Source organism: Galeopterus variegatus, unplaced genomic scaffold, assembly GCF_000696425.1.
Source record: "Galeopterus variegatus unplaced genomic scaffold, G_variegatus-3.0.2 Scaffold55, whole genome shotgun sequence".
Taxonomy (NCBI): Eukaryota; Metazoa; Chordata; class Mammalia; order Dermoptera; family Cynocephalidae; genus Galeopterus; species Galeopterus variegatus.
Window position 1 is genome coordinate 6,009 of NW_007726166.1, and position 14,020 is coordinate 20,028.

General features: G+C 39.6%; 1 protein-coding gene across 1 annotated transcript in view; it reads left to right on the forward strand.

The window, feature by feature from the left end:
- The first annotated feature begins 526 nt into the window (after nt 1-526).
- Nucleotides 527-14,020, forward strand: part of EP300 (E1A binding protein p300) — a 78,847-nt gene continuing 65,353 nt past the window's right edge. Inside the window, exon 1 of the mRNA XM_008574437.1 lies at nt 527-620. Coding sequence (XP_008572659.1) covers nt 527-620 — 94 coding nt within the window. The remainder of the gene's footprint in view (nt 621-14,020) is intronic.

A 14,020-nucleotide genomic window follows, 5' to 3' on the forward strand; every position in this document is an offset into this window, starting at 1 on the left:
AGCGCGGAGCGCGGCGGCAGGAGGAGGATTCGGAGGGTGGGGGCGCAGGCCCGGGAGGGGGCACCGGGAGGAGGTGAGTGTCTCTCGTCGCCTCCTCCTCTCCCCCATTTTCGCCCCCGCCTCCTTGTGGCGATGAGAAGGAGGAGGACAGCGCCGAGGAGGAAGAGGCTGATGGCGGCGGAGCTTCGAAAGACCTCGGCTGGGCAGGGGCCGGCCGTGGCGGGCCGGGGACGGCGCCTCTAGAGCCGCGAGTTCTCGGGAATTCGCCGCAGCGGACGCGCTCGGTGGATTCGTGCTCCTGGGTCCAGGCCCGGCCCCTCGCACTTGCCCCTACCTTTCCTATCGAGTCCGCATCCCTCTCCAGCCACAGCGGCCCGGCCAAGAGAAAAAGGAACTTCCCCCACCCCCTCGGGGGCCGGCGGAGCCCCCAAGCCCACCTCCGGGAGCGGGGCGGGGACCCCGGGCCGAAGAAGAAATTTTCTGCGGATTCTCATTTTCTTCGCCTGTATCTCCGAAAGAATTAAAAATGGCCGAGAATGTGGTGGAACCGGGGCCGCCTTCAGCCAAGCGGCCTAAACTCTCATCTCCGGCCCTCTCGGCGTCGGCCAGCGATGGCACAGGTTAGTCTCGGGAGCCCCTCGGCCTTCCACGTTCCTCTTAATCTTTTCTGCTCGGTGCACCTTTATTCTTCCATATTTTTTTCTTTTCTCTTCCTAGCTCCCTGCCCCTTAATTAATTTTAAAGGTGTTTGAATGAGCTGGTCGAAGACGTCCAATAGCCCAACCATTTTCTTTGCCTCCTGATAACATTTGTTGCAACACTGTCACATCGATGTGTGTTCTGGAATTATAGCTTGTAAGTGGGTGCTGTATAGAAATGGCCTTTATTATTGTTCCCATGCAGTTTAGTTTTGGAAATGTCAATGCATTTTTCTGTAAGGGCTTTTATGCAATTTTAGTTTCAATTTTTTGTTGCTTTGGTAAATGGGGAATTGCGAATCCTTTCTCTTAATTGCACTTATTTTGTTTCCTCTACTTTTCACTCTTCCTTTTCAAGGTTTACTCTCCCTTGCACAAGATTTTCTGTTGATGAATAGAGTGTAAAAAATCTTGGTTTTATTTGTATGTGTGAGATCCAGGGTTTCAGGTTTCACGTGAAGTTTAACCACATTATTTTAACTTACCTACCATTCTTAGCTTTTTTTTTTTTTTTTTCCTTATTTGCTTTAAGAATCAATACGGAGCGCAGTTCATTTTACATCTCCTAGTTTGGTGTAAGACCAAAATGTCTGAAACTCTGAGTTTTCAGGTTGGAAGAGCAGAGGCATTTTCTTTGCAGTTTGTAGTCACTTTCTCATCTGGGGGGAAAGAAAAAAGATAAACGATTTTGTGGAGTTATGTACCTGGAAATCAAGGTGAGAAGTTGAAAGAGTCCTAATCATGGACTGCAAACAAACCAATTGTACAGAAGTTTAAAATGTACATTATGTTTTGTGTTTGTGTGTGTTTTTGTCTTTTTACACTTTAAACGTATTAGGAGATCAAGATTTCAGTTTAAAAGCTCTACGAATTCTTTTACTTCACTCACTTGTGGACTAGCCCCTTTGTCAGGAGAAATTCAGGGGGACTTCTCCATCCTTTTCTTTCCCTTCGTACAGTTAGTTAGTTTGTGTTACCCTGATGGCCATCGACCTTCTCTTCTGCTGTCTTAGTTGTTTGAGATTCCAGGATAATGAAGAGGAAGAATGGCTGGCCATCTGACAGTCCACAAGATGTTTCCCCTTCCTAAGGAGCATCTCTTTAACTCCCTGAGAGCAAGCTCAACGTCATCCCTCCATCTGCCAGTGAGAGTGAATTAATGGAGTTAAATGTACTATTTGAGTTTGTAGAGAACTTCTACAGCATGTTTCTAAGTAGGCCTCATTTCAGAGGGTGAAGATGGGAGGATATAGTAAATGCTTTGAATTCTTTGCTCTTATAAAAAAGATGTATCATGAGTTTCGATTAACCTGCAAAAATTAAGTAGGAATCTTGCAGTTACTCTACCAAAGAGTTGTAACATTGGCTGTGCCTGAATTTTGAACTGTTCCTATTCCTTGAAGTTTCTGTAGTCTTCAGGGATTTATTTTAGCTTTTTCTTCAAAATTCATACACATGCACACACATTATTGTATTCCTTTGCATTACTAAAGTGTCATTCAAAAGGATTTTTTAGATCATCTTTAGAAGCATATTCCCCTGTAGATTTTTGAGCTTTTTTAAAGTTTTTGTATATTGTGGTAATGGATTTACATTTGAGTTAGCCAGTGACTTGGAATATTGTAGGGAAAACTTTTTTTTATATACTTTATCTAGATGAGTCCTGATTTGAGCACCTTAATCTTGTAGCTCTGTTGTTCAAACACTTCTGTTCAGGTGCACTACTGCATTTTCTGTATCTGATCTGTGTACTTGACTAACTTATGTAACTTTGGCTAACTTATTTTACCAGTGTCTCATCTGTTTAATACATGAAAACTGTTTTGCTGCTTGAGATATCTTTGAATAACTATGAATCCTAAATGTATCAAGTGGGTTTTTATAATTAAAAAACCCTCAACATTGAGATTAATTCATTAATTTATAGAACTAGAGTTTATCTTGGTTATTTTTGTCTAAATTTTGTTGTGAGGGTTGATTCCCCCCCCCCGCCCCGCCCCAATATCTCATCAAGATTCTACTCTAGGAATTTTTTGGTATACAGTTTTTAATTGTAACGAGTTTGCACTTTGTGGGGGGAGAAGTGAGTATAAAGAAAATACTGTCCCTCTGAACTTACTTCCATTTAGGCACCATTACACTTTAATATTAAGTTTACAGGCAACTTTTAATGGAGGCACTTAACTTCTACAGCTTGACTGTAGAGTTGTCACTTGGATATTTTGCAAATGTACAAGTTATTCCTTTGTATTTGCTTATGATTTTTATCTAGAACTGCTCAAAATGAGCCAAACATTGTAGACCCCCGAAACTTTTAAGTGATTTAGACTTGCAGACTTTGTAGTGTAAGTATGTGTACCAAGAGTGTTTGAGTGTGTCAGCTTTGTATGAAAGAAAACTGTAATCCAGTGGGTTGACATGCTAAAGCATTACAAAACAAATGAGTATTTAAATCCCAACTTCTGAAATTTTTTTTTTAAATCTTTTTTTTTTTTTTTGGCAGCTGGCTGGTACAGGGATCGAACCCTGGATCTTGGTGTTTTCAGCACCATGCTCCAGCCATCCCCAGCTTCTGAATTTCTAAGGTTAGGCTCTGATGCAGAATAAAAATGGCTCATTTATTTAATACTCAGATATTCTTCTTAAAAATTTCCAGGTTCATTCAGATCACTTGAATTAAGTTCTTTTTATGTGTTGGAATGAGGGAGGAAACGATATATTTTTTGCCTTTGCACCTTTATGTTTTTTTTTCAATATTTGCATTTGAGCCATTGAAAATTTTACATAGTTTGGTATGGTTAGGGCAAAACAACATTGGTTTTTTTTGTTTGTTTTTCTTTAAAGATGACCAGTAAGGGGATCTTAACCCTTGCCTTGGTGTATTCAGCAGCACACTCTCCCAAGTGAGCAAACCGGCCATTCCTATATAGGGATCCGAACCCGTGGCCTTGGTGTTATCGGCACCACACTCTCCCAAGTGCGCCATGGTCCTGACCCTCAAAACAACATTTGACAAATGAAATGATTTTTTGTCTTACCGCTTCTCCCTCCAAAAAAGATCATAAAAGCTATTAGTAAAAATGTATTGATAAAATTGTTGACCAGGAGACCAGAAAAGTTCCTAACAGGTTAAGTCCTGAAAATATTTCTTGATCCTGTTTTTGATTATCCGAGAGATGGAAATAAGGATGATATGTTGCCTTCATCGCTCAGTGAACATGGTCTGTCATTGCTTTGTAAACCCTTAATGCTATATGCACTTAAAGAACAGACTCTGGAGGGCCGGCCCGGTGGCGCACTCGGTAGAGTGCGGCGCTTGAGAGCGCGGCGGCGCTCCCACCGAGGGTTTGGATCCCATATAGAGGCCAGTCCGCTCACTGGTTGAGCGCGGTGTGGGCGTGACACCGAGGGTTGCAATCCCGTTGCCGGTCGCGGTACAGGCACGACACTGAGGGTTGTGATCCCGTTACCGGTCACAAAAAAAGACAAAAAGAAAAAAAACAGACTCTGGAAAGACGGGTTTAGGATCTGGCATAATTAAGTAGGGTAAAGATCCTTCTGGTCTTGGTACAGTTTTGTGACCCAGTAGGGGTCAGTGTGTGTCAGGATTGGCTTGGGTTTTATGCCTTTTTTTGTTGGTTGGTTTTTCAGAGGCACAGAGAGATAGTGTATAAAGTATACCTGCATTTTGACCACTAGATTAACGTACACAGTAGAGAAGTGGTAAGGATTTTTTAAATGTCACCTTTACTTTCTTAAAATATCATTGTGTATGTTAGTGATTTGTCATCCTAACCACAACATTTTCATGGAGGTCATTCCTTTTTCAGCTCTTAAACCTATGATATTATGTGTTAATTTTATTTTTTAGGCGTGAATGTTTACCTTAGAGTTCTGCTTTTTCAGTCCTTCAGATGCAGCTCCTTGGTCTAGTGAGGTGTTACGTTGCAAAATACTTTATCAAGTGCTTTAAACTTCTCTGGCAATTACTTATTCTCAGGGCCTTGTAAATTCATTTTTTAGGACTTAAAGAAGGTTGTCTGTGCTTGATAGTGAGATACAGTAACTTTTTTTGTTAAGTTGCAAATATTGTGTGTTACAGTATAGGTGCCCTTTTCCAGCAGGAGTTCACATTCCGTTGCAGAGGTAGGAAATGTATGGGTATGTCCAGCATTCATAAAAAGGAAAAAATTGAAACAGTTGAAAATTAGTGCATAGTGGTGTTTGTAGGCACATTAAGTGGTAAAATAGGAAAGGGAAAAAAGAGTAGGAAGAATGTTGCAGATACAAGTGGGAGTGTAAAATATTTCTTCCTGCTATATTTATGAAAACAGTTCAGGAGTTATTCTGCCAATTCATACAACCAACAATTAATGGAAAAGTAAGACATGCTTTTGTGTGTGTGTCCAAATTTTTTAGGGTTTCCTCCTTTGAGGATTTCTGAAGTTGAATTTTTCTAGTGTGGCAAACATTAGTGAAATTAATGGGCAAGTGAAACAAATTATACCAAAGTAGAATTTTTAAAACATTGAATTTTGTAGGTGAAGTATAGTAGTGTCCTGAAATTTTAATGGGAATTTTTTTATTACTCAGTTCTCAAAAAAAGTTTGAATGTAAATACTGATTGAGGTGTTAAAGACTCTTCTGAGCAATTTGGACGTAATTTGGTTTTAGACTTAGCTTCTTTTTTATAAGTGCCCCAAAGGGCAGTTAGGAGTAATTTTGTTGAGTGAGAGAGAGATAGTAACACTATTGGGAAAAAAAAAAAAAAACTGATTAAGAAAATGGATTTTGGAGTCAGACTACTAAGGTACAGATCCCCAACTTGCATTTATTAACTGTGAGCCAGTTACTTAACCTGTGTCTCAGCTTCCTCACCTGTAGTACCTACCTTATAGGGTTGTGGTGAAGAATAAATGATAATTTATAAAATGCTGAGGACAGTGCTTGCTGCTACATAGTGTGTGCTCATTGTTAACTTTTTAACTTTACTGCTAAATATACCAAAAGGAAAGCAGTTTTGTAGGGTTTTTTGTTTGTTTGTTTGTTTGTTTTTAAAAAGATGACTGGTAAGGGGATCTTAACCCTTGACTTGGTGTTGTCAGCACCATGCTCACCCAGTGAGCAAACCGGCCATCCCTATATGGGATCCGAACCCATGGCCTTGGTGTTATCAGCACCGCACTCTACCGAGTGAGCCACGGGCCGGCCCCTTGTTTGTTTTGTTTTAACAGATATATAGTAGAATAGATGGAGTTCGGAGAATAGTCTTAAGTAACCTTTATGGCACAGTTAGTTTATACATTATCCACCCAGTGATTTTTTTAGGAGTATAAGAATATGGGAGCGAAGATTAAAATACGAATAAAAAGCACCCTATATGCTATCACACAGAATGTCTTGGGGTTTTGGGGGGTGGGGTGGGGGTGGGGGGTGCCAAAGCTGGCCAGTACAGGGATCTGAATCCTTGACCTTGGTGTTATAACACCATGCTCTAACCAGCTGAGCTAACCTGACAGCCCAGAATGTCTTGTTTATATAAGTAATTCGTATGAAAATCCAGCAATATTTAGGGCATAATGAGAAATTGGGAAGCAGATTGTTCTCACTGGAAATGCTCAAGAATAAGAATGGCTTTTTGCTGAAGGATTGTGTGATAAAGCACTGTTTTTCATTTGCTTACCTGGGTCTTTAAAGAAGATTTTCTTATGAAGGAGGAAAAAGAAAAGTTTTAATTTGGTGTGCCAAATCTCATTTTAGCCAACAGATTTTGAATACCTACCAACTGTTAGGCATTTGGAATGTAAAGATGAATTAAGGTGGTTTCTGCTCTCAAAGTCTTTAGGGGTCTGGTGGGGTTGGTATACATGTACACACAATTTTCCCATAAATTATGCTCGGATAAATTTTTTAAACGTTTTGGATGAAGTTAGAGGATAGGGATTATTACTGACAAGGGTGGATTTGGAGTATTGGTGGAAACGATAGCTTCTCCGTCTAGGATCCCCTGTAGGCATTCCCTAGGAGCAAACCTCAAGGTTTGCTCAAAATCAAGAAATATTTAGTGATAGTTAAGTTAGCATGCAGTTAAGGTTTATTATAAACATGTCATTGAGTTGATTATTGTTGCAATTTTAATAAATAATAGTGTCTTCATTTTGTAGTTATTTTCACAGCAAGAAATGTCACTATATTGATAAATTAGTAAACTGCCAGGCAGATAATTGATCTTGATCAATTAGTTATAGCACTCCATCTCTGTTTAAATTTTGAGACTTAAATGTGTCAGGGTTTAAGACTAAACTTCAGATTAATCACTTCCCCAAATGTAGGCACATCTTTTGATGTCATGGCTGAAGGACAGTGCTAAGAGTGCATGTTTTGAAATTTGCTTGCACTTTCACCTTTTTACTCTATTGGATTTCAGAATTCATCAGCTGCCAGCGTGAATAGCTATGTGATCCTTTATAATTGATTATTACCTTCGATCCAAATTTGTATAAACTCACAGGTTTTTCTAATTGTTTTAGAAGTATTAGAAGTCTTAACTTGTCTTTCCAGCATGAATATCTCATTTTAATTTTCATAATGTTCCTTCAAATTATGTAGTTTGAAGTGTTTGTACCTCTTTCCTTCCTTGACAGGTGGATTGTTTACATTAGATTAATATACTATTATTTTATTTATTTATTTATTTATTTTTATTTTTAAGATGACCGGGACTTGGTGTTGTCAGCACCACGCTCTCCCAAGTGAGCTAATCGGCCATCCCTATATAGGAATCTGAACCTCTGGCCTTGGTGTTATCTGCACCACATTCTCCTGAGTGAGCCACGAACTGGCCCTAGTATACTATTTTTTAAATAAAACAATGAAATGGAGGTTAGAAAAGTTATTTTAGCCTGACAGCTTTGTGAAGTTTGCAGAATTGCCTCATTTGTGTTACAGTGTTTTAAAGTTTCATGCTTTTTAAGCATCCACTGTAAGAGCAGGAGATCCCCAAGCCAATAAGAACAAGAGATCTTTGTGAAATTGGTAGTTTCAATGTTTAGCCAAGTTGTTATCAGAATTAACACCAATATGTAGATTTGACTTTCAGCCCTATACTTATTTTGTTTTGTTTTAAAATCCCAAATCCCTAACCTGGACTAGGAGCTCTGAATGTACTGTTCTCTGCCCACCTCATCACTCACTTTGCTCTCCCTACTTTTTCTTTCAGTTGCTGAACTGGCTGAGTGCTTCACCCCCTAATCTTGTTCTCTTTCCATTCTTCTTCTATCTCCTGCTCATCTTTTTTTTTTTTTTTTTTCCTTTTTTGTCTTTTTTCGTGACCGGCAACGGGATCGCAACCCTCGGTGCTGCCCCCGCACCCCGCTCAGCCAGTGAGCGGCCGGTCTGTATGTGGGATCTGAACCCTCGGCGGGAGCGCCTCCACACTTCCCAAGTGGCGCACTGTAGCAGTGCGCCACCGGGCCGGCCCCCTGCTCATCTTTTGACCTCACCACTGGGTTAGATGAAAGAAATAAAGGTTTTGAGATCTGGAATGTCCATTCTTTTAAAAAGCTTTTTAATGCCACAGAGAAAACTAGCTGAGGGAAGGAGAGGCAATGGATAGATTCTCTCTTCTAAGTACTTGAGAATTGACTAGTTCTAGTATTATTAATATGGGTATTTTCCTAATGAACAGTTTAAGAGCAGAATTGAGTTGATTTGACTTCAGCTTACCTAAAGTACAAAATACGCATGTTTATTCAACAAATAATGTATGAGCCTTCTAAGTGGAAAAAATGTGTAAGTGGAAGAGGTACTAATGTAGAAGAACTATTCCAATTTTAAGTTAGATTTTGCATCCTAAAACATTCTTTTTTTTTTTTTTAAAGATGACCGGTAAGGGAATCTTAACCCTTGACTTGGTGTTGTCAGCACCACGCTCCAAATTGAGCCAACTGGCCATCCCTATATAGGGATCCGAACCCGTGGCCTTGGTGTTATCAGCACCACACTCTCCCAAATGAGCCATGGGACGGCCCCCATCCTAAAACATTTTCTGATTTATGCTCAGGCAGTGCCGTGTTTGGGATCACAGTGCTAATCCTAATTTTGAAGGTTGTGCTTCGTTATTTGTGTATTTCACAGTAGGTAATATGTGTCTCATTTTTCATGTATTATGGAATTGTCTTGATCTTTTGATTTTTGTAAAAGCTAAGTGAGCTGAGTTTATTTTACAAGGGATTACAATGTTAAATTTGTGAGGACCACAAACAACATAGAAGACACCAAGGGTGACCTACAGAATCAGTATGTAATAATGAAAGGATATTTTGACTCAACACTAGTTTCCCTCGTGTTTAATCCAAACTCGTTTTCATTTAAATTGTCACATTTCTAATACATGGTCTGTTGGGTAAACCATGTATTACTCTCGACTTTTTGAACCAGATATAAATCCATCCTTTTGATCACATTTTACATCACTGTTTGAACTGAATGTATGCTCAGATGAAGAAACATTTTACTCCAAGTCATTTAGTATTTGAGCATCATTAAAAGGGTAAGGGAACTTGTCAACAAACCATTTGGTAGAAGTAGCCTGCTGATGTTGATTGGCTGATACTTTAGTAAACAGGAAATGTCTTACTGGAGATAGTTCATTCATTTCAACAGTCATTTGTGATATTGTTTTGTAATATTTGCTATAGAGTTGTTAAAAGTAATGGAATTTCAGATTTATAAATTTCTTTTTTTTTTTTTAAAGATGACCGGTAAGGGGATCTTAACCCTTGACTTGGTGTTGTCAGCACCACGCTCAGCCAGTGAGCGAACCGGCCATCCCTATATGGGATCCGAACCCGGGGCCTTGGTGTTATCAGCACCGCACGCTCCCGAGTGAGCCACCGGCCGGCCCAGATTACATCATATCTTTTTTTTTTTTTAAAGATGACCGGTAAGGGGATCTTAACCCTTGACTTGGTGTTGTCAGCACCACGCTCAGCCAGTGAGCGAACCGGCCATCCCTATATGGGATCCGAACCCGGGGCCTTGGTGTTATCAGCACCGCACTCTCCCGAGTGAGCCACCGGCCGGCCCAGATTTATAAATTTCTAATCAAACAGAAAAGGGGCAAAATTAAACATTAGATATCTAAGAGCTCACCTTATTATCTAGAGAAAAAAATTTGCTGTCTTTTACTTTCTTACTTCCTACTTCTGAAATCACTGTGGTCTGGCTTTTGCTCTAACAACTCAACTGAAACTGCTTTTACCTAGATTACAAGTTATCTCCTGTTCTCTACATTCAGTGAGTTCTCTTTGGAGCATGGCACACCACTACCATTTTCTCCTTGGAACTCAGTTTGCAGGATAGTATTCCTGGTAGAATGGGCTGAGGAATATTAGATTTTAGCATCCTTTGTTGGTTAACATCATTGTAGATTATTGACCCATAAATAACTAGTGTTGCTGATAGTCTCCTTGGTGGCCCTTTCCTTTTCGCCTCATAAATGCTGTTTGATCAACCTTACTCCATCTAGGGCCCATGACTCCTTCATACAGACCTCTTGATGTTGTAGAGCTATTAATTAAGTGCTTACTGGACATCCCTATATAAGTATTCTCTACAGAAGTATTAAGCAGTGACTTAAGTTCCACATTCTTCTCTCACATAGCCATGTATTCTCTGATTGCCTAGCTGGATAACTTACCACTACTGTATACTCTTTGCTTGTCCAAATCAGAAACTTAGGAGTCATCCTTGTCTTTTTGTTTTCTATTAACTCCCTTCCTATAAGAATATAAGAATATTGGACTGGGATCCAGGGGATTTTAATAAGTTCCATAATCAGTAACAAATTAGTATTATTTTAGGGAAGCCAGAGTTTTTGCATCAGCTACTGTATCTATAAAATAAGGGAATTGGTAGTTTTCAAACTTAAGTACTCTGTAGGAGAGGCAGAGTTGTAAGAGGCCTGAGTAGGATGTATCCCCATTCTCCCAGTTCTTCTTCAACCAGCAGTGTTATGCTTTTTGTTATGTCTGTGCCTTCAAGTAAACATGGAAACAAATGGTACTGGATGATCCTTAAGAATACTTTGCTTTGCCCCGTATGGTATATAACTTTTAAAAAGAGAGTTAATAATAAATTTACACATATATATTGCTTTAGAATCTTTAAGAACCATCTCATTGGTTCTTAAAACAACTCTGAGGGGGGCCGGCCCGGTGGCGCACTGCTTCAGTGCGCTGCTTGGGAGCGCGGTAGCGCTCCCGCCGAGGGTTCGGATCCCACATACAGACCAGCCACTCACTGGCTGAGCGAGGTGCGGGCGCAACACCGAGGGTTGCGATCCCGTTGCCGGTCCCGGTCCGGTGCGGGCGCGACACTGAGGGTTGCGATCCGTTGCCGGTCACGAAAAAAGACAAAAAAGGGGGAGGAAAAAAAAAAAAAAAACAACTCTGAGGGAAGTAGAATAAGTTTTAGTACCTTATGATTGAAGAGGTAACTTAAACTCACAGTTGGAAAGTGGCATTTACAGTGAGGTCAACACAGCTTGTAGAATTGGGTTTTTTGGGATTTGGGGGTTTTTTGTTTTAGCTGATATAGAGTTGGTTTTGAATTCAGGTCTGTAGACTCCATGAGCATTGATTGCCAAGTTAGATATTGCTGAGGACATTTGGGAATCATTAATGTCCAGAACTTTGAGGCACAATCAGAATAGCTTAGGAGTAATAAAAGTAGGACTCTAACTTGATAGTCAGCAATATCAGATGAAATAATAGGGTCTGTTTGATCATGGCTCAAAGTATATATTTTTTATAGTCTTCCAAATTTAATGTACATAATAGTTGAAAATGCAAGTTTTTAGAGATAAGAGAACTTTTATAAAGTTATAAAGAGACAAACCCACAGATTAGTTATAAAGAGACAAACCCACAGATTAAAAAAAAAAAAAAAGATATGATGTGCATAGTTGAGGTTGTAACAAAGTGTGAGCCATCTTGGAAAACAGGAGTATTGGGATAAATCTTTGAGTTGAAACCTGAGTGTGGATCCCTTGCAATGGTATCTCCAGTTAGGTCTATTGAAATTCAGCTCAGGATTGCCGTTAAAAAAAAAAAGAACCACCCTAAGGCCTACCACTGTAAACTGTCCTTTGCTTCAGAGTAGAGCCTAACTCTGTGACATAATGTGAAGTGTTTGCATAAACACAAGAACAACCAAGTACAATAGATCTGGCTGTAGTACAGGTTAAATTAAAATCCTCACTGTATGGCCTTGAGTAAGATTTGTATAATGAAGCGGATTACTCTTCCATGAACTTGTGCATATGTCTACTATTTACTTCTGAGATTGTTGAAAAGATTAATGAGGATAATGCATGTGGGGTCCAAAGAACAATGCCTGACACATTAAAAGTGCCTGATAGGGCCGGCCCGTGGCTCACTCGGGAGAGTGCAGTGCTGATAACACCAAGGCCCTGGGTTCGGATCCCATATAGGGATGGCCGGTTCGCTCACTGGCTGAGCGTGGTGCTGACAACACCAAGTCAAGGGTTAAGATCCCCTTACCGGTCATCTTTTTTTAAAAACAAAAAGTGCCTGATAAATGTTTGCTCTCATTTTTATTAGGCAGCCTGTCTCATAATAGGGTAATGAGTCCGTTGAATAGTAATAATAATAGTAACATGTTTATAGTGTTTAGTATGTACCAGACACTGTTCCAAGCACTTTACATATATTAACTCATCTAATCCTCACAAATAGCCTGTGAAATAGGTTCTATTATTCAGAGATAGAAACTAGGTTATATTATATGTTATTTATTTAATTATTATTTTTTTAATTTTTTTATTTTTTGCAGCTGGCCAGTATAGGGATCCAAACCCGTTTCCTTGGTGTTACCAGCATCATGCTCTCCCAAGTGAGCTAACCAGCCAGCCCTATATTGTGTGTATTTTAGAATCATCTTGTGTGGTTCTCTGAAAACTGTTAGGATTTTTTTTTTTTTTTTGTCTTTTGTCTTTTGTCTTTTGTCTTTTGTCTTTTGTCTTTTGTCTTTTGTCTTTTGTCTTTTGTCTTTTGTCTTTTGTCTTTTGTCTTTTGTCTTTTGTCTTTTGTCTTTTGTCTTTTGTCTTTTGTCTTTTGTCTTTTGTCTTTTGTCTTTTGTCTTTTGTCTTTTGTCTTTTGTCTTTTGTCTTTTGTCTTTTGTCTTTTGTCTTTTGTCTTTTGTCTTTTGTCTTTTGTCTTTTGTCTTTTGTCTTTTGTCTTTTGTCTTTTGTCTTTTGTCTTTTGTCTTTTGTCTTTTGTCTTTTGTCTTTTGTCTTTTGTCTTTTGTCTTTTGTCTTTTGTCTTTTGTCTTTTGTCTTTTGTCTTTTGTCTTTTGTCTTTTGTCTTTTGTCTTTTTTCCGTGTCCGGCAACGGATCGCAACCCTCAGTGTTGCCCCCGTACCGGACCGGCAACAGGATCGCAACCCTCGGCGTCGCTCCCGCGCCTCGCTCAGCCAGTGAGTGGGAACCGGTCTGTATAACTTCGTATAATGTATGCTATACGAAGTTATGCCGGCCTGAATATGAGCACTTGATGGAAGTGTATGACTCAGAGTCTCCTGAATAAGGAACACAAACTCCATCAGTCAGGTAATCTAGAAAGACTGACAAATACTTGAATTAATGTGTAGTCTTTTTGGATTGATAATAGGTAAATTTCTAATCAGTTCTTCATGATGTATTTGGTTGTTGCTCTGAACATCATCTATGCTTTTTATGGAATATTTTGTTTACAGTTCAACATTTCCCAATTGATTTATTTTTTTAAATCATACTAAAATTAAATGTAAGTTTTAACAGCTGTTCTTACAAATTTTTTTTAAAAATCAAATTTTTCTTTATGTAGATATAATAGTCTCATCTGATTCCTATAAGACACCTGACTCAGATTTACTTCCTAGAAACTTAAGCTATTTAAGTAAAAACAAAAAATTAAACTAGAGGATCTGTGGGTAACCCCACCACCTGGCAGATGTAAGAGCATGCACAGGGTCCTAGGCAAGAGCCATGGGCAGCCCCCACCACCTGGCAGAAGACAGAAACACACTGAAAGGCCGGCCCGTGGCTCACTCGGTAGAGTGCGGTGCTGATAACACCAAGGCCACGGGTTCGGATCCTATATAGGGATGGCCGGTTTGCTCACTGGCTGAGTGTGGTGTGGGCGACACCACACCAAGGGTTGCAATCCCCTTACCGGTCACGAAAAAAACAAAAAAAAAAAAAAAAAAATAAGGGCCGGCCCGTGGCTCACTCGGTAGAGTGCGGTGCTGATAACACCAA